Raw genomic sequence first — 22076 nt, forward strand, 5'->3', positions numbered from 1 at the left:
TCACACCAACATATCAAGAGAAACCGGCCCTTACGAGAGCCACGACGATATACAACCACTAACAGCAGAAGCAAACCAGCAACTTGAACCACTGTCTACAGAACAACTAATCACAAATGCAATAGAAACAGCGACAAACCAAATATTAACCTGGATCACTACACTATTAACCATCTCCACCCCACAGACTGACAGAAATCAAATGCTGCAATACATTAAAGCTGATTTCTGCAAAACAGTAAATGCAGTTAGCACAACCACAGAAAGAATCCATATAACCAACCAGCCTACTCTGAAAAAGTCTAACAACAATTAACAAACCACGACCCACGAGAAACAGACACGAAAAACAGCAAGAAAGTTACACCTCAGAAACAAAGCAGTAGAAGTGAAGAAAGAAAACAGAGGAGGAAGTAGTTTCGAACTGGTAACAGGTGACCACACAAGCACCGAGAAAAGTTCAGGAGATAAACAATTTGCATATTCAGAAAACAACAGATGTAATACTAACAATACACCTCCTCATTACGGACAACATAGATTTGAATAAAATAACAATAATTGTTATTTTTTTAATTTACACATAATTTATTATTTTATTATTACAAACATGTTTACATGGATTTTTAGCACTCTTTCCAGTATGTTTTTGTTATAAAAATATCCTATGCATTTGCATGACCAATACGAATGTTCTTTTTCGGTAATCAAGCTTTTCGTCCCTCTGTCAAAGCCAATGGAGCTATATATATATTCTCGCATTTTCCTGTCTTCTCTATCTACACATTTTCGTCATGATAGGAGCCTATCTCGTCAAAATGTCTTCGTTACGATAGGAGCCACGGTACTACACTTCCCACCAACAGATGCTTCAGATTACTGACTGTATGGAGTGGAGGCATGTAGACAAATGGTTGATGCTTTACTGTTTATCTGGACGCTGGCTTTCCTGGGGGGCGTCCTTTATTCTCACTTTTCTGTTTCTCTTTTAATAAAGTATCATAACTGAAGAACGAAACATCAGATCAAGGTTGGTTAAAAGAACATAGTGCCTAGATTCCATTAATACCAGAGGTATGAAATAGGTGGCCGACAGCCTTGAAGCATGGAAGGATATTTATAAGATCTTGTACAAACTGAAATTGGCCCATATGGTTGCCATACCTCTCCCATGTTAATACAGGACGTGTGTTGTACCACCCCCAAAAATTTACTAAATACGAATTGATTTTTAATAACGGTGTTCAGTGGTGTATTTATCTGCTGATTTGACATTTTTCAGCAATATTTTGTACTGTAACATATAGTTATGGAATTCAATGCAAGTCACAGAGCTCCTCCGTGGCTAAGCGGTTAGCGTACGAGACCCGGGTTCGATTCCCGGCGGGAGCTCAACTGGTTCGGATTCCACGTTAATCAGTAGGTCCACGTCTCATATAGCCTCACTGCTGAACGGGACGCTAAACTAAAATCAACTCAACTCAATGCAAGTCACTTTCGAATTGACTTTACTTTGCAACATGGATACAATATTGCCAGGTAAGGTTATTTTTCCCCTTTTCTACTGTTGACTCATCAGTATTTTTAAAAAAAAAATGCGTTCTGCACTACAAGTATGTGCCTGAGATCCTCAAGTTTTTGCACTTGCGAATAATTTTCTGAGGAATTCTCCACTATTTGTTCCTTCACGCAAAAGAGTCGTTCAGGAGGTCTGATTCCATTCGCGATCAGCATAACACTACCTGAAACTGTAAAGTTACAGTTATTCCATGAAACTACATAGTGAGAATAACCTCTTTGACATGACATACAAATTTGACGTGCCAGTATTAGTAAGTAAATACAGAATAAATGCGCGTCCTGTACAACCTTCGTACAGAACATTAGGAAATAAGGTAAACGCGCCTGAATTCGACAGACACCCGAATTCGACATACCTGTGCTTAAATGTTGTGAAATAAGCGTAAGATGTCATCCCTGCAATCGTGCATAAAAGTGGCAACATTATGGGAGTGTCTTTTCTCGTGTCAAAAGCACGGTTACAGTAGATGAGTCGTACGCACGGAGAAAAGAAGTACATTGTTGTGTGTGTGATACACTCTTCGAGAAAAAACACATAATCTTAAGGAAATTATAAGATGGCAGGTTATTTTCGTAAGACTTTTATTAAAGTTAGGTTTGCTTCAAGCAAATAGTGGTACTTTAATGTTGTAAAGCAGTTTCAATCAGTGCATTTTGTTTTCTTCTGTGAGGACAAAGGTTGTGATGTAACATGTACGGGTGGTTGTCGAAAACACGAGCCTTTATTTGTAACGTGAACCGGATTTCGACAAGGTTGTCGAATTCATGCTCAATAGTGCAAATATAATTTTAACTGAATATCTAAACGAATCAAGTATGTTCAAAGACTTTCATAAAGCTATTTGTTACATAATTCTCCGATAGTTGTAACCTCAGTTCGACATGGAATGTCGAAATCAGGTTCCAGCATGTCGAATTGAGGATCAACGAAGTAACTACTTAATTCAGAAAATTTGGAAGTTGTGTTCTTTTGCCCGTCTGATAATTTCTGCATAATAATAAAACAATATTTGAAGCTGAGAAGAGATTACTACTAATAATAATGCCGACTTAATGTTTTACATGGATATAATTGAACGTATCGAATTCAGGTACCGCAACTGTCGAAACCAGGTGAAGTGTGTCGAATTCGGGTTCCATTGGCGAGTTCCAGTTTCATAAAAAAAAAATTTAACATTAGCATTTGAGCCTTGAAATGACTTTTAGTATTAGTAGAGATTGTTCATTTCAAGAAAAAAATGGGCCAACACCGACCAATATTATGGCCACAATAGGCAAAATTTTGAAAAAGGTCCTTAACCTGTCGAAATCCGGTGCGTTTACCTTAGTGTGGAAAATATAGGACAATCCTCTATAGCGTAAACCTAGGCACATATTCCATATGCACTAGTACATTACTGAAATCTAAGGACAAAATAACTAGCCCTTCGTTCCATGTTTTGTTCTTGAGTTATGACCATTTTATGTCGTCCCCACTTCCGAAATGACACATTTGGGCATCCATAATTATATAGCTATGTTTTCGTGTGAAGATTCATTTCCCAATATTTTTTTTTTCCGGTATTGTTTCTAAACATCCTTGTACACCAAGTTAAACTTTCAAATTTCACTTGCCGGTGGTTATATCCTATTCTGTGTCTCTTAACGGCTCCTAAAACACTAACGGCAATGTTGTAACGTCCTTGTCACTATAAAAAAATTGGTTAAGCTTGGACACATTCTGATCTTTTGTAAAGTCTTAGCTTAATTCCATGTTTGGGACGAATTACAAGACCTGCCATTGGTTCAATATCTTCAGGTTTCTCTAGAGATTCAATTCGAAAATTCATCACGATTTTTGACAGCACAGACTTCAATTCCATCATTGCAAATTTCTGACCTGAAAAACAAAGTATTATTTTTTTTAATGTAATGTTATTAAAATCAATAAAATTAAATCCACAAATTCATTTCTAATTCTAATACTAAATAACTAATCTTGTATACTTAGAACCAAAAATAAATATCAAACAATACAATGGATATGTTTCATGAAAGATATTTTCATTTCGTGGGTAACAATTCATTCTACTGTTACGTTAAATTACATATACAAGCATGAATAAGAATGGCAAAAGAAGCCTTTAGAAGAGAGAAAGTAAAATTTTGTGGAACCTTGAATAAAGAGATGGGAAAGCGACTTATAAAACGCTTCGTGTGAACACGGACATTACGCAAAAATAATGAGAAACGACTGGAAGCTTTCGAAATGTGGGTGTGGACAAGAATAGACCGAATTAACTGGGCCGTGCGGAAAACGAATGACATAGTGTTAGAAATAGCATAGGAGAAAAGAAAGATGTTGGATATTATTAAGAAGAGGAAGATAAACTGGTTGAGATATTGGATAAAAGGGAACGGTATCATGAGGGACGTTTTAGAGGGTATGGCGGCAGGAAAGAGAGGGAGGGGGCGAAGGAGACTACAATTAATGGGCAATATGAAAACAGAAAAATCATACATAAAGACGAAGAGGTCAGCGGAAAACCTTGGGGGGCATGGAGGGGGGGGCTTAGTTGAAGCAAATGACCTGCGAATTATGGCAGAATACCTATGACGATTATGATCAGCAGGGCTCGGAAGTTGAAGACCTAAACATTGCCTAGAAAGGACATAAAAACACCTAAAAATATATTTAAAAAAGAATCTAAAAACTAGAAAAAAGGACGTAAAAATAAGACCCAATTTAATTAGAATTACATATTTAATGGATATAATGCTCAAGAAATACAAGCTTCTAGTTACTTAATGGTCTCTCCCTCTTCCACAAACTGAAGTAGAAACTAAAATAAGAAAACTTCCCCACCTTCACCCCCCCCCTTGCTGGAGGATATTGTTACACCTACTTATCTGACTTGTGATTGTTGCAGATCTGGTCTTATCAGTCCAGTCGTTGAAGAATGTCTTGATTGGAATCTGTTCAGTAAAGAAAATATGTTTAAGATGTGGTGATGATTCGAGTTAATGGCCAGTAAATTTACTGTCGAAAGATGAAGTGCAAAAAAAGACGTTAAGACCTATAAAAAGCTTTTAAAAAAAGACCACTAAACAAAAAAAAAACGCCGAAAAAGGAAAAAAAGGGCAAATAAAATCCACCATTTTCTGGCCTACAATGACCCAAAATGAACATATGTTAAGAATCGTCTTTGGGCACTCGTAAAAAAGAGAATTTCTCCTCAACTTCCTGGTCCTAATGATCAGATTACTTCTTACAAACAAAGTAAGTGAGTCAATTTATCATTTAATTGTTTTACTTATTTTCATTTTCAACTTGAAAGAGAAAATGGTGATTCATTTGTACTGCTACGTTCACTGAGATGGTTTTTCAGCAGGAGTCTTGGCCAAGCTCACTTCTACCAGGGCGCAAAATTTCCAGACGCCAGGCCGCCATTGGCGACTAGAAATTTAGAGCTGGCGATCAGTTTTCAGTAGAAATGGTTTACATATATATGAATTGTCGAATTCAAAATTGATTATCCTAAATCTAATTGTCTGGTTTTGTTGATTTTAGTTTAGCGTCCCTTTCAGCAGCGAGGCTATATGAGACGTGGACCTACTGATTAACGTGGAATCCGAACCACATGAGCTCCCGCCGGGAATTGAACCCGGGTCTCCCACGCCAAAGGCGCGTACGCTAACCACTTAGCCACAAGGGAGCTCTGTCTGGTTTTGAAATTGTATGTCCTGATGTAATCTCTATCTTTCTCAAACAAAACGCTATGGGGGGGACTTTTTATAATTTGTACGTAAGAGATACTGGTGCCCATCACTTTTGGATTGGCGAGTGCGTCTGACTTTGAAATTTTACTCCCTGCTTCTACTATTTTGAATTTCAGTAAATTGCTTGAAGACAATGGACAATATTAAGAATATATGGGCACGGTTGCTCAATGCTAAAGTGCTTACCTCTGGTGCGTGGGGTCCCTGGTTCGATCCCCCTCGAAGTAAGTTTGTCCGTAACTTTTCTTCTCACGGTACTCCCATTACCTCCCAGTTTTTCACTTCACCAAGTCTTTGATCATCATTCACTAGGTTTAAATATCGTCTCTCTTAGTCTAAACGGCATAATAGTGGGACGTTAAACTGAAAGATTTCATTTAATTTCATTTCAATATCAAAAATACATAAAAAAAAGTGAGCGAAATAATAAGTACAAAATACTGTTACATGTGCTAATAAACTCTGGTGCACAGTGAAAAGACTGTTGCACTGGAAGTTTCAATTTCTTGCAGTAGATGTCACTAGCTGGAGGACTTTGCTGAGATCTAACACAGAGATCTGTCAATTTTTACTCTTTCTACTCCTAAAAAAAGCAGTTCAAAAATTCGCTTTTGTTCTATCTTTTGCAAGAAAGAAAGCAGAATTCAAAAGTTAGCATCTGTTGAAAAGACGTGTGCACTAACGGACAAATGTGAGTCACCGTTACTCGTTAAATATGTTAACGGAAAGACTAGGTTAACGAATTCAACTAAGATAATTCATCTAGCTATCTATTGCAAAAACAGAATTCAGAATTTTGTTTTTGTCCAATAGTTATGGCTTGTACTAACGAACAAACGCGTCGCCGTTATCCGTTAAGATATTAACGGATAGACCCCGTTAAACAAGTATCTTTTGCAAAAAGGAAAGCAGAATTCAAAAGTTAGCTTTTATGGAAAAGATGTGTGCGCTAACGGACAAACGTGAGTCACCGTTACCCGTTAAGATATTAACAGATAGACACCGTTAACGAACTATCTATCTATTGAAAAAACAGAATTCAAAAGTTAGCTTTTGTTGAAAAGATATTTGGTGTGCAGTAACGGACACAAATGAGTCACTGTTATTCGTTAAACATGTACACAAATTGATTTCGTTAACGAACTCTGCCGATACAATTGCTCTAGCTATTTATCGCAAGAAAAATAATTTTAAAGATTTTATAGGTCTTACTTGCATGACCGTAATGATTCTTTTGAAGACCTTCCGTATAGTGCGTAAACTTGGCTACCCAACAACATTACCTCATAAACTGATCACGCAAATATCTGGTTTCATGAAAGCTTTAGAAATATTACTATCTTATTTAAGAGACCCTATCACGGCGAAATTAAAATACCGCTAATTTAAAAGTAATTATGTGATATCTTCAAATAGGTAATCGAAATGTGGAACAAGAGCTCGCTAGATAATAATATTTTACATGAGATACCGTTATCACGACTCACTTATCTGCTTTCGATTTCCAGCCATTTAGAAAATCGGCATTTATTTTCGCGTTTATAAATGGCTACAAACGGAAAGCTACTAGGTGACTCGTGATAACGGTACCTCATGCAATATAATGTTGTTTAGAGCGCTCTTGTTCCACATTTTGATTATCTTTTTATCTATTTGAAGATATCACACAAGTATTGTAAAATTAGCGGTATTTTAATTTCGCAGTGATTAGGCCTCCTAATAGCATTTTCTATGTTCTACCTGACTAACGTTCTACATTTATTATAATTAGTCTTCAAAGTTTTGAAATTATTTGCAAATAAAAATTCAAATGTAGGATGAGCTTAGAGAAGGTCTGATTATTTATCTAGATAGGCCGTTTTATTCTAAAGAAATTTGACTAAGAAACAAAGATCATAAATATTTGCGTCTTTAATACATGGAACGTAAACTAAAACAATATGCGCTCCTCAATTATAGTGAAGTGTATGTGTATGGCTCCAGTGCAGTCACATTCCATGTTAGCAATAAGTCTCATCTTATTACAGTTGTGCATAGGAAACTTCCATCTTTCTTTTCACACCACTTACCATTTAAAAAAACCTATATTGTTTCGTTGTTCGTGCTTTTTTTTAATTATTTCGCCATAGCCACATGATTTGAAAAATTCTTAAAGCTCAAGGAAACTATAAAAAAAAGTAAATAAATAAAAACAGTTGAACCATATTCATTTTCCTCCCAATTACGTTTCTATTTCACTTCCCGCACAACTTTAACACACACACAAAAAAAAAACAAGTAAGGTCTAGAATGCAGCTAAACTCTAAGAGCCTTATGCAGAGTCGTTTTGACGCGTGATTAGTGTCATACTAAAGAGTTCGACTAACATGTTTCCTGCAGTAGTCAGGCACTTAGTACGACGCTAATCATATTTCAAAAACTACTATGCATAAGTCCCTAAAAGAACTAAAACTGTTGACTCTATTTACGGTTCACTATCTGATCCTGGCAGAAGCTGAAAACTTCGTATGATTAGCACTCATGTAGATTTCATCCACGTACACTTAAACTCAATTCAACATGTCAATTTGAGGTAGAGTAGATTTCAGAGTTACAAATGATTTAAAATTGAGATTTCGGGGGTCACAAGTGATTTAAAATTATGATCTTGGGGTCACAAGTGATTTAAAATTGAAATCTTGGGGTCACAGTAGAGTTAATTAAAATTCAGATCTTGGAGTCAGAAATGTTTTGATGTCAAATGATCTCTAAATCACAAGTGCTTTGAAGTTGAAATCTAAGGACCAAAGTGCTTTCAAATTGATAACTAAGGGTTGCAGGTGTCTTGGGGTTAAGATATAGGGATGACTCTTTTTTTTTTTATGTCGAAGGACGCCAAATGTATCAATGTTGAATTCAAGAAACCAGAAGCATTTTAATCTTAAGATGAAGAACAGCACATGATTCCCGATATTAAGATCAGATCTAGAATCACAAGTGTTGGCAGGTGAAATATAAGAGCCCTAAATGTTTTGAGGTTAATTTAGGAGCCACAATTGCTTTGAGTTCGAATGATTATGAGATTGCGTGAGGTTAGTATTCAGGCAGATACAAATAATAGTGGTAGTGGTAGTAGGGGACTTTGCTCCAAATGGCTTCTGCGATGTTGTAAACTTCAAACCTATGGTTAACTAGGAATGCAATGTATATGCCCGATTGCAATGAAATGAGCTGAGCGAGCTTAAACTACGTAATCAGGAAGCGTTTTTCGGTGATTATTCCTCGATGGTACATCGGATTTTTGATTTCGACCTATGTTGTCACTCAGCACGACATACTCTATCAGCGTGCTAAGTTTGGTTGAGATCGGCCAAACGGTCTAGGAGTAAGCGTTTTTCGGTGATTATTCCTCGATGGTACATCGGATTTTTGATTTCGACCTATATTGTCACTCAGCACGACATACTCTATCAGCGTGCTAAGTTTGGTTGAGATCGGCCAAACGGTCTAGGAGTAAGAGTTTTTCGGTGATTATTCCTCGATGGTACATCGGATTTTTGATTTCGACCTATGTTGTCACTCAGCACGACATACTCTATCAGCGTGCTAAGTTTGGTTGAGATCGGCCAAACGGTCTAGGAGGAGTTCGCGGACAACCAAACGGCTAACCCGAGTATAAGAGCTTCGCTTCGCTCAGCTCAATAATTATGTTGGAAGCAATAGATAAAATAAGCAAATCGAAAGAATTGATGTATCTCAACTGCATTGAACTTAAATATATATAGCTCTATTAAGATATTAAGAGTCATCAGGTGACACTGATGAAGAAAGTGGACAAAATATCAACTCCCAAATTTAATTTCTTAATTATTCCCTGTGTGTATATATATTACCAGTTCATATACACCTTATTAATTATAAATGCGTGTATTTGTGGTTTTACATGAGAAAAAGACAGGAAAAAAATAACACTTACCAATACAGTTTCTAGGTCCAGCACTAAAAGGAAAATAGGAGTATGGATGTCTTCCTTGAACTTTCTCAGGAAGAAAATTATCAGGATCAAATTTATCCGGATTCTGAAAGACGTTTGGATTTCGATGCGTTGAATAAACATCTATAAAAACATTTGATCCAACTGGTATTGTATATTCACCTGTAATAACAATAAATATAATAATAATACGATTGTTCTCGGATACGTAATACTTTCTAAGTTAACATTTTAAAGTCAGTTTTTGCATCAACTTACAATCATTCTCTAACAATATTGTAAGCTAGTAAAAATAAGTCCAACACGATTAGCTGCTTCGGAATTTTGGGAATTACAAACTGTCATAATGATATCTTAGAGTGTGGATCCCATTATTTGATAACGTACTGAACAAACTCGAGAGGCTTGGGAACCGTTCCTGGTAGAAATTCACGTATTTTGCATTCACGATATTATTCAACCTTGATGCTAAAGAGATATGACCAACACCAGACCAGTCAATACTCAAGGTCAACCCTAAAAGACTTTTAAGGGTTTTTAGGATTTAGATTTCTGGGCTATCGGCATGGAAGGCCATTCAGCCCGTCACGTTTTGAGGGATGACGTCCATCAGCGAGCACACTATCCGGGGAAAAAGAAGGAAGTAGCCTGGGACCTATAAGTTAGGTACCACCCCGGCATTTGCCTGGTGTGAATTAGGAAAATCCCCCCATAAAAAGTCATATAGGGTGACTGGCCCGGAAAAGCGTTTTACACTTTTTTCGATCGAGTTTCCCCACCGGTAAAATATTTTTAACTTCAAGCGGATTTCTGTATATTAATATTATTATTATGACTTTCGTTTTCAAGTGTGAAACTACGGTGACTTCAATACTTAAACATGAAGTAGTAGATCTATAACTACACGTTGCAATAAAATTAAAGATGGAACATGTTCCTCGGACGTTGAATCCATATTAAAAAGTCATTACTCACTGTCTCTTACTGTTTTGACTCTATGAAGCTTAACATTGAACTAGAAGTGCTAATTAATGTTTAACACTAACCTATACATTTTGTAAACTCAGTATAAAAAGTGGAATATTCTGATAAAGACTGTATCGTTTAATACAAATACAACTTCCCCTTCCCAAAATAGGTGACAGGACAGGGGCGGATCCAGGGGGGGGCGATCGGGGCAATGCCCTTCCCCCCCAGAAGAGTAAATTTTCTTATTTTATATATATAAATAAAGCCCATCCCAAAGTTTGGAGTCCTTAAAAGTAGCCGTATGACAACCTACCGCCCCCCCAAAAGTCGGTCCTGGATCCGCCCCTGTGACAGGAGTGTACATATAGCCGCCACAGCATAATATTAAGTCATGTGAAGTTGGTAACGCAGTAGGTGCAGTTTGTGTGTTGAAAGTTTGAATACGAAAGAAAATGCGGGAGTTTTCTGCAAAGAGAAAATCCATAGTGGAAAGATGGTGTACCACTAAAGGACTAATCTACAGACAACTGGCAAAACTGGAAAGGGCAAGTGTTGGTACACTGCAAACGGCAATTAAAAAATGTAATGAGGAGTATACCTTTAACGATAGATCCCGACGCGGATGAAAACCAGGTACAGCGAACCCGGAATTTCGAAAGAAGATAGTGAAGGCGTTTGCCTCCAGAAAATAACTCTCAGTGGGAGATGCTGCTCGAAAATTCGCAACATTTATTTGAATGCTGCAGACTGCCAAACGAAGACATAACCTAAAAACTTACGAAACCAAAGAAACACCTAAAAGCAGTGCAGGACAGGAAGTAGCCATAAAAACGTGCGTAAGGACGTTCTACGATCTATTCTGTCCAAAAGAAATGTGTGTGATTATGGACTATAAAACGTACGTCAAATTGGACTATAAATCATTACCTGGTCAGCAATATTACACCGTTCGAAAATGTTCGGTTGTCAACAAAGCTGACAAATGAATTGAAACTGCAAATTTTGACAAAAATGTTCTGGTCTGGCAAGCAATACGCGAATGTGGAATGGAATCATGTGCATTTTTTTACAAACCGATCCACGACAGGCGGTCTGTATATCCCAAGTGCCTAAAATAAGTGACTTCTACCAATACGACGTAAACACAGTGTTAAAACATTATTTTGGCCTGGCTTGGCGATGTGTCATTATGGAACATTAGCAATGCAGTGGTGTTGGAACCACGATGTAAATGTTGTGGGTAGAGAGATGAATCCACTAAATTGTCCAGAGCCGCGTCCCGTAGAACAATTCCGGGTTTCAATGAAAGCCAAACTACGGGAAAGTGTTCGTCATGCCACTCAGAGATACAGTTTCGTTTAGACTGGAACAGAGTTGCCAGGACCTTTACTGACGCCGGGAGGCTTCATGGGAGGTTTCAGAAATAAGGTTCGCCAACTAGCCAGACCTGTTTAAGTTATGTATTCGGTACACGTGTATCGTTTGTATAGATTACAAAGTGTGTTTTGTTGTAGCGTTCATGTACCCTTCACACAGATTACTTTTCTAGTATTGTGTGTATTTATATTAAATTATACCGCCTTTATATTACACATAAGGGAGACGCCACTATATAGGAGTTATAGTATTTTTGCCATTGATTAACCACCGCTTGACCTACATCGGCTGAGTACTTTCTGCTGCGCGAAGTGCAATTGTTGCATTCGTCATTTCCTGGGAAGGTTCTCCCTGTAGTCGAATCAAAAAATTTTATCTCGATCGAATAACTAGCTTTTTAGCTGCAGATAAGCTCAAGCGCTACACTCGTCGTTCTCCGAGAAGATTCTCCCTGCAGTCGAATCACTAATAACTTGCAACGCCTTCGGCATTGCTCCTGCCAATTTCCCTGCATGCCTGTTATTGTTTCAACTTGGGCTTAAAACTAATAGAGACTGTCACCAATAAACCTGGTGACCCCTGATGACTACAGACTTGACACTAATATAAGTCGTTTTTGACTATTTTTACAAACCACCCCTCCCATTCTCGTACGAGTGCTAGGGATGACTTCCCTCCACAGTACGGCATCGGGTGTGTGACTATTCATCTCAGTGACCTTGGAAACTACGGATTTGAAAGTAATATATGTTGTTTTTGACTATTGTAATATGTCATCCCTTCCAAACCCCCTAATGGTGCGAGAGGTATCTCACTTCTAATGTATAAATGTTTGTGATTTATTAACCACCCCCTTAAGGTATATTCAGTTGCGTCCTTTCAGACCTGGCACTTCTTATTCTCCTTCTGTATACTAAATTTCAGCTCGATCGTCTGAGTACTTTTTGCTGCAGAAAAATGGAATTGTTCATTTCCTGGGAAGATTCTCCTTGTAGTCTAATCATTAACTAATTTACGATTAATTTGTTAATTTGTTAACACTCAAAATCTTTTACACATGGTTAGTTTGTTAATACTTAGACTAATAGTTTTCATACGTGATCAATTTTTTAATTCTTAACTACTTTTGCTATAACCTAATTTCTTTCCAGATTTAGAAAAAAGTAGATGTAAACAAACACACATGACTACCAGTGGGACGACGACCAGTCATGGGTTGTTAGTCTCACTGCACTAGTGTTCTACCGCAATATAATCCCTACTAAAATAATAATTTCAAATAAAGATATCTGAATTTATCCTGCATTTTTGTGATAAAGCAATATATATATAATAATTAACAATAATGTAGCTTTATTTCAATCTCACCTGTCCTGGGACATATAGTGTTTACTGCGTATGCATTCGCGAGCCAACCCCGCTCATTTGAAATTGTAGAATGCAGAGTTCCATGCCGACGATGAGTCACAATAATCCATCTTTGTCTCGTGTTACAAAAGACAAAAGAAGACAACAAGAACAGAGGCAATCTCGTTTGTAGAACGATTTAAGAAAATACATATTTCTAACATAGCAATAGTCAGTGTCAGTGCATTAATTATTTACCAACCAACCGTAGCCTCACACTTTGGAAATTATGCGATGACACTAAGCTAGCAAATGATCTTACGATCTTGCTGTTCACGTCTCTCGCTGCAGAAACACGTGTGAGCCTCGGAGTAATACATTTCGCTTTGTTTACGTCTACTTTGTTCTAAGGCTGGAGAGACTTTACGTGATGCTGCCTAATATTTTTTAGATAGTTTGTTAGTGCGAATACTTACCAAGATTTATCTCTTCGGAAATATACCTAATGAAGAATCCAACACTGGGATACAATCTCAGAGATTCTTTGATACATCTTTCCAATAATTTCATTTCAGCCAACTCCTCTGGTTTTGGAGGACGGTCCTTGTCCCCTAAAATATTACTTACTTCTTCCACCAATTTTTCCTACAGTACAAGCAAAAAATTAAATTTACAATCATGCATCTTCAGTAGTGTCCTTACAATTTATCTTTTGTTTGTAGGCTACTGTCAAACTGATATAAGTAAAAAAAATTGCAATGTTGTAGTTACACGAGTGTTCTAAGAAGACAAGTATTAATTCTATCTGCTAGTATTTGATGACATTGTGTCTATGCTGCAAACGAATTTGAGAGCATCTGTAAACAACTTAAATGTAAATATTTTCAATCCAATTTTAGAGTAAGCTTAAGGTACTGTCCGTTTTGGAGAGGAAACGTATAATCTGCACCTGTGCCACGAATAACTTCCACAACTGAGTATGGTGTGTCAGGAAAATAAATGTACACTCATGTCCCGAATTATTGTCGCATATCTATAACTGTCTTCTTGTAAGAATATAATTTGATAATGACTTTGCAGTTTAATTTTAATACTGATACTATGTGCATAATCGGGTAATGTATATTTGTGGTAAATTTCATAGGAAAAAAATATAAATACGAAAATTATGAGTAAAATAAAATGTTGCTAAATGGACAAGGAAATTTTATTTTCGTTTTATTGTTCTTATTTACTGCTCTTTTGACATGAAATTTGCCGCATACATGTCTTTGCAAATTATACACATACTAACATTATAAGAAATACCGTGTGAATTCGTTATCAAATTATATTCTTAGAACAACATATTTATAGACATGCCACAATAATTTTGGATATGAATGTACATCTGTTTTTTGAGTTTGGCACTCCTGCGCTCTAACCATGAAGAATATGAGAATTAAATCAATCAAATATGTAGTAAGGGTAAGGAGAAAAGTCTAACCTGAATAAGACATTGCAGAGGGGCACAGCCTGTGAATACGAATAATGTATAGTATCAATAAAGGACGACACCAAAAGAGAAAGCCAGAAACAACTGCTAAACGGAGAAAAAAGAGTAAAAATTGCCGAAGTGGGAACATAAAATAAAAATACAAACAAATACGCTGACAACTAAACGTCTACCAACCAGTGATCTTGGTGTAGTGGTTAAGGTGCTGCAAAGGACGTCAGTTCGCATCCTCCCCAAGGAGAACTTTTTTAATTTTTGTAAATAATGCATACAGCTTATGAGAGATGGTAAAAGAGATCTATTACCCGTTTAATATGTTAAGTGAAAACGAGATAAAAATTTCAGTGACATTTATTAAAGTGAAACCATGAAAACGAGGAAGCAGGTATATCTAATCAGAGGTATGTATCAGAGGGCGGTGATCGGAAAAAGGAAATTTTCACGAATTTTGAACACGTGAATCTCTACAATAGGCAGATTTCTTCAGAAATGTGCCTATTGCAGAGACTATCATGTCAGAAATGCAGCAAAATTTCTAGGCACATTTGCCAATCATCACCCTCTGAGACAAAAACCACTTTCAGTTCAAAAGTTTCTCTCTCTGTGTGAGATCTATCTATCGATCGGTATATATATATATATATATATATATATATATATATATATATATATATATATATATATATATTTATATATATGTATTTATATATATATATCACTTTTTATGAATGCCATAACCACCGTAATTTTCAGAGGGTTGAGACCAAACTTGGCACAAACATTAATTGTTGAAATATCTTGAATGAGTTTGTTAGCCAGAATAATCAGATGAAAATGTTCAAAATGGCGGAACTTCAAACTCTTAGAAAGTTCCACGGGAAATAAATTTCGCCCATATATGGGTATTCACAATGTTTGAGTGGCTTTTCCTCTTTTACTGAAATATTCGTGTGCAGGGATTTATCCTCTTTTATTAAAATATTGGACCCGATTAATCACCTAAAGAAGGTTCACGTCCTTTCGTATCGTCCAAGCTTTTTTCGGAGGGGGGGATATTTTCCTATCGGAACAAGACGATTGTTAGTGATGATATGAAGTTACACATTGAAAGGGAAGTAACTTGTGAAACGTGTTATTTGAAAGAATAATATAATAAATGTGCTTTCCCCTAACACAGAGAACTGTAAATCACGTATATCGAGTTCGGGAGCGTGAATGGCGAGGAGTGTTATTTGATTTGCTTTTTAGTAACACATTGCATTGCAAATAGTAGTAGGCAACATTAGTGGTAAGTAAAATAGTAATTATTATTATTATTATTATTATTATTATTATTATTATTATTATTATTATATGTATATTACGAAAAGGTGTTGTTTGTGGCAACTTAATATCTTCCTCAAGTCTTCATCAAACGTAATGATTGAAACGCCATATTTCCCTTACAGGCAAAATATTAATAATTTATATTGAGAGAACGTGAAATGGTAGAGGGATGGGAGCAACGTTGGATAGTATGCACTAATAGGACTCATAGAAAAATAAGCAATTTCAATGCAAAAAGAACGAAGAGGCATTGTCATGGGGAGTCATGTGAACACGTCAGAGCCCTCTTTGGACAAAATGTCGATAACATATCTAGAGAACAGAAGGTGATAGTGGAATGGGACCAACGTTGGACACCGTGGACCCATAAGAGACATCGAAAAAAATATGAGGGGGCGCCAGCCAGCCTTATTTATTTCCACATGATTATATAAGATTATATTGTGCAAAATATACGCACAAGTTAGCTAGTAATATTTATTATTATTGTTGTTATTATCAACAGCGTCTTTTCATTGTGTGTGCATGTTTGACATAAAACCAAAGAGAAGAGCCATCATTCGTAGGAAAAAAAGGAATAGACAGTTACTTTAACTGTGAAGGACGACGAAAAATATGAAAAGAGTGACTACCTGTAGCGAAAAGTAACAATACTTTCTCTCAAATGGATAAAAAAATGAAGCCAATATAGATTCGAACTCGGGTGGCAGACTCGAAAAGCCAGTGCTTTGTCCAGTCACTCACTGTGTCGTAAGGGATTACAACCACTGCATTAATAGCTACCACTTCCGTGAGTTTTATACTATGATTACGTGTTTCTTCTTTGCTGGAAGTAGACAATCTTCTTACATGTAGTAGTTAAACCTACATGGTATGTAATACAAGTTGTATCTAGACCTACATGCTCTCCCTATAATGTAATAAAAGGGTCATGTTGGGAATAAGAAAAAGAAAATTGCTTGGACAAAACGGAAACTATTGCCATCAGAAGAAATATTTATCTACGAGGCATGCGCAGAAGCATAATTCAGAATAGTTACTGTTTAGTTCACTGAACAAAGAAAGAGGTATAGATAGCAAACATGCCACGTCAACGAGATCGACCAGAGTTCACAGAGGCGGAAGGAGATGTATACTAATACAACTTTGGTTAAATTGATAATTCGTTCTGTATCTTGTAATAGATTATATGTTATACATCACAACTTTACGGGAGAACAGAGAAAGACCTACTATCCCTATCATATAGAAATCTTTACTAACCCGATCAAATAGACACAAATGGATGTAACTGTGAGTACTACAACTTGGATTTAACGAAAGACGTTTAGACATTCTGTGATTTGCAGGGTTGTATATTCACTATAAGATAAGACACAATACAAGTCTTCATACCTCAGCTTCCACTTGCTAGATACATGCAATTTCTTGTTAGATAATGAACCTGCTGTTGGATTTTAATACAAGACGTATTGCAGGATACAAAATGCTTTGCATTACTTGTTTGTTTGTAGACAGTTATTAGTTTAGTTTTCTAAAAGGTTGTGTGTAAACTAGGGATGGCCAATTCCGGAATTTTTATTTTCCCGACTCCCGAAAGTAAAACCGGACTAATTCCGGAATTCGCAAAATTCCGGATTTCGGAGAATTCCGTAATTCGGAAAAAATTCGATTTTGGAAAAATTCAAGAATTCGGGAAAAACCGGAATTTAGAAATCTTTGATTTCGTAAACATTCCGGAATTCTGAAAATCTCTGGATTTTTTTCCCAATTCCGGATTTTTCTGAATTCCGGAATTTTACCAAATTCCATAATTTTCCGAAATCTGGAAACTGAAATTTCCGCTTCCAGAAAATGAATTTCTCTCGGTTAATATGTGCATGATTCTTACATCTCATCTCTAGATGGATATCTTTGAGCAAAGAAAATTTATCATTCACCTTCTGTGCGGCCATTATTTTATGCGAAAAAAGATGTTACCTAGTGTGCAATCGAACCGAGGTTTTCTAGTTGGAAGACCAGCATGATTCCCAGTGGCGGCTTTAAAGGGTAGGCACTGGGAACTGGGGACTACCCAAAAATTTAGAAAAAATTTGAACGCTAAAAGAGACGATAAAGAGTAAATATATTTTACACAATTTATATTAATGGTAGATAATAATTTAATAAATAGCATCTACAACTGTAAAATTTGTTTCCTACTGTCATAAATCAATCAAATGTGTGTATGTATCCATAAGTGATGGAGGGTTGATTTCCCGAAAATTAAAATCCGCCCCTGATGATACCGATACCCCACAGATTACTCTACCGAAAATGTGTGTTCAACAAATGGTGCAGTGATGTTGTACTAAGACCAATAACATGAAAAGACGATATTTCAGATCAGTGAAGTTTCGAACGGCACTGGTAATCCCCATAGATGTAGTTTGTCCTTTCCCAACCAACATTCGTAAATCATCTACATGAAACGAAATATTACTAAGTTCAGCCCTGATGTTTGAAGCAAACCGGTAATGTTCTTTCTGTAATGATATTCCCACCAAAGTGCATGCCAAAACTCAATTATTCGAGGACCTGGAGACAAACTAGTGCCCACTATTAAACTAAATAACATGCAATGCAGGAAAATTACAGAAATATTAACATACCTAAATATTATACAGTAATTTCGCCGTGCATATTCAAAAATACGCTAATAATAATAATAATAATAATAATAATAATAATAATAATAATAATAATAATAATAATAAATATTCACCTGCACTCAATACTTTTAACTCCAACGAACTACTTACGTCTTCCTGCGAGTGGACATTGGTTGGAGTCTGTTTGGGACTATTGAACACAGTGGTTCTTAACATAGTTTGGCTACGACTGTAAGTCCTGTCGTTAGGAGCTCAGCTGTTCGTTTCAGTGTTTCGTAGCAATTATTATTGTTAATGTTTAGTACTGATAATACTTTTTGCTTTTATTCTTGTTTCCAGTTCGAAAGAGAAGAATATCCGAACAAATCCCACCATAATTAATCTTATTTTGAATGTAAACGCCATTCGCAATTAGCAAAGAAAAAAATTAAAGGTTCTGACGTAGCTGTAAAACGTAAAAAATGGAAGTAGTGGAGTTCGAACCCATTATCATGGTCATTATGAATACAATAACCACATGTCTTGAATCGCTTGACTACGATTTCTACGCTGAGTAAAATATAACATTCAATTTTATACTGCTCCCATTATATGAAGTTTATACGGATGTTTTTCTTTCCTTATTACAAAGAAGTTGAAGTTGTGGAAATAATTTTGATACTTGGCGATCACTGACAAAATTCCGAGCATATACTGTGTACATTCTTCACCATAATGTGAATATAGGGTGTATTTCTTCATTCGTCTTTCTCTCTTCATGTCGTTCTTGACTTTTCTTTATCATATCTTTGTTTCTCTTTCTTTTCTCTCTATTCATCTTTATCTCTTACTGATTACTTCTCTCTTTTAAACATCTTCTCCCTTCTCGCACCTGTGTTGCGTCAGAGCTAAACCGGGCCTCTATGCAAAACGTATTGACCAGCCTAACTTCAACACAAGCCTCACAGTATTCAACATAGAAATCGTAGTAAGAGGTTTAAGTTATGTATTGATTGTATTTTTAACGACCGTGAGCATGGGTTCGAATCCCTCCACTTTCATTTTTTTACTTTTTCCAGCTACGTCGGAACGTTCAATTTTTATTCTTTATTAATTGGAAATGGCGTTTACATTCAAAATAAGAGGAATTATGGTGGCATTTGTTCGGATATTCTTCTCTTTCGAAGTGAAGACAAGAATAAAAGCAATACGCAAAGACAAAAAGTATTATCAGTACTAAACATTACCAATAATAATTGCTACTAAAGACTAAATACGATCTCTTTTGCCATATCTCATGAGCTGTATGTATTATTAACAAAAAATTTTAAAAAATCTCATTGTAGGAGATTCGAACTTACGTCCTTTGTATTTGTAATCTAACACTTTAACGACTAAACGAAGATCATTGGTTGGTAAACTTTTAGTTGTCTTCGTATTTGTTCGTATTTGTATTTTATATTCCCACTTCGACAATTTTTAATCTTTTTTCTCCGTTTAGCAGCTGTTTTTTGGCTTTCTCTTCCGATGTCGTCCTTTATTTACACTATGCACTATTTGCATTCACAGCTTGTGCCCCTCTGCAATGTTTTATTCAGATTAGACTTTTCTTCTTGCCCCTCACTAAACATTAGATTGATTTAATTCTCATATTGTCCATGACTGGAGCGCAGGAATTGTAGAATCAAAAAACAGATGTACATTTACTTTCCTGACAGACAGTACCTCCACATTCAGAAGAGCATGTTCTCCAGCTCTGAGTTAGGATTAAACATCTGTACAAAACTAAACATCAACACACTTTTTACTCAAGAGATATTTATTACTCTCTACTCCCACATTCCATATATACGTATCAGATTCTCATATAATCATATTACGAGGGAGAGTCCGAAAATAATTTTCCCCAAGCGACTGTGAACAAAGATGGAGATGCAAGACTAAAAATAGCATGAGACATTAAAGATCAGACGTACCTTTATTTTTTCACATAACTACCATGTATATTGGGACATTTGTCATAATACCGATCAAATCCCTTCCAGGAAAAATTCAGGACTCTGTCCATGTCCAAGTTCTTCCGCTACTCCATCGATGCTGATACACCGGTTCGCTTTAATCATGTCATTCACCATCCTGACATTTTCATCTGTAGTGGCAGCGCACGTCCTTCCAGGTCTCGGTGTGTCCAGCACTTGCTGCCGTCCCTCACTGAATTGACGACTCCATTTCGGCACCATTTGTTTGGACATCACAACAGGTCCATAGACTTACCCTTTATCTTTTAACCACGAGGCTAAAAAGCACCTTCTCTCTATATAGCTACCAGGCTCAGACTGAAAGACTCATCTCCGCTTTGTGCAGGCGCTGCGATGGCGCCATCTCTGGGATCGCGGGCGAGCGATACCAACTTGTGTCTGGGTATGTTGTGCGTGTAACTGCTCTCTTGTTTTTCTCCCATTGCTGTTCGCTATCCTGGGAAAACGAAAAGAGGAACTTATTTCCGGATTCCCCCTCGTAATGCAATGAGAGAGAGATTTCCACTGCATGAGAAAGCATACGAGATTCCATGAGGCCCAAAATTGTAAATAGTGTGGAGACGAGAAATACGATTTCCTGTCTCATCTCGCAATTTTTCATTTGATTGCCCCCTCGTCTCCATTCTGAGAATGCTTTTCTCTTTTTGTCTCAAGTCTTTTGTCGTCTGGTTTTGAAAATCTAATCTAGAAGGTATCAGAATCCTTCCGCATCACGAGAGCATTCATTTTCAAATCATTAAACTGAAGCAATAGAATTTTAAGCTGCAATAAAATCGCCACAATAGCTTTTAATCTTTAAATTTAATTTACTTGCACAGTAGCGCCATCTATTGGCGTCAGGCAGGGCGCACGGTGCGGAATGATAAGTGCTAACTACCGTTTTTCTTAGAGCATAAGGCGCACCTTTTTGTTAGCTTTTAGACGGCAAAATTCAGGTGCGCCTTAGATTCGATGTATATACTGCGATACACATATTTATTCATTGCACGTAGGTTACAACATAGAATCTACTGCAATCTTTGATACTGGTACCGTAGTTACAAATAATTTGCTTAAACTTGGTTGTATTACAACAATGACAGACTGCACAAAGATGATAATCGCCCACAAACAATCAACATTTCGTTTTACTGATAAGAAAATGCTCATCGAAATAGGAATGTATTTGTACATTGTTTCTGCGCCGTAGATTCGATGCTTTTTTAAAAATGAGTTTAAATGAGGTGAAATTTCAGGTGCGCCTTTGATTCGATGGCGCCTTATATTCGAAGAAATGCGGTATTAGAAATTAGTGTTACTCGCAAACTGATACACTCTGCTTTTATAACAAGGATTGTAAAAGCCGTAGTTCCTCCCACTAACGTTAACGTAAGATACAGTTAGTGACAAAAGTTTTTTTTCGTTTAATGAAATTAGTTCTGTAAATATAACTTCAGAATGGAACGACAATTTGAATACGATTTTCAGTAAATGAAAAATGAATGTAATTTTGTATACGTTCCAGCTTTGAAACTCGGTAAAACTGTGTACGTCGCACCGTTATTCCCAAAATAAATTTTACCAAACGAAAAGAACTTTTG

The 22076-nt window shown here is 36.5% G+C and overlaps 1 protein-coding gene across 2 annotated transcripts in view; it reads right to left on the reverse strand.

Moving 5' to 3' along the window:
- Positions 1-1263: 1263 nt before the first annotated feature.
- LOC145672912 (cytochrome P450 4C1-like) overlaps positions 1264-22076 on the reverse strand; it is a 72149-nt gene continuing 51336 nt past the window's right edge. For both annotated transcript variants that reach the window (XM_081742115.1, XM_081742116.1), the window contains exons 10-12: positions 13483-13651; positions 9296-9475; positions 1264-3460 (exon numbers count right to left, since the gene is read on the reverse strand). In XM_081742115.1, the coding sequence (XP_081598241.1) occupies positions 3285-3460; positions 9296-9475; positions 13483-13651 (525 nt within the window). In that variant the 3' untranslated portion in view covers positions 1264-3284. The remainder of the gene's footprint in view (positions 3461-9295; positions 9476-13482; positions 13652-22076) is intronic.

Source organism: Thermobia domestica, chromosome 16 (genome assembly GCF_964235325.1).
Source record: "Thermobia domestica chromosome 16, izTheDome1.hap1.1, whole genome shotgun sequence".
Taxonomy (NCBI): domain Eukaryota; kingdom Metazoa; phylum Arthropoda; class Insecta; order Zygentoma; family Lepismatidae; genus Thermobia; species Thermobia domestica.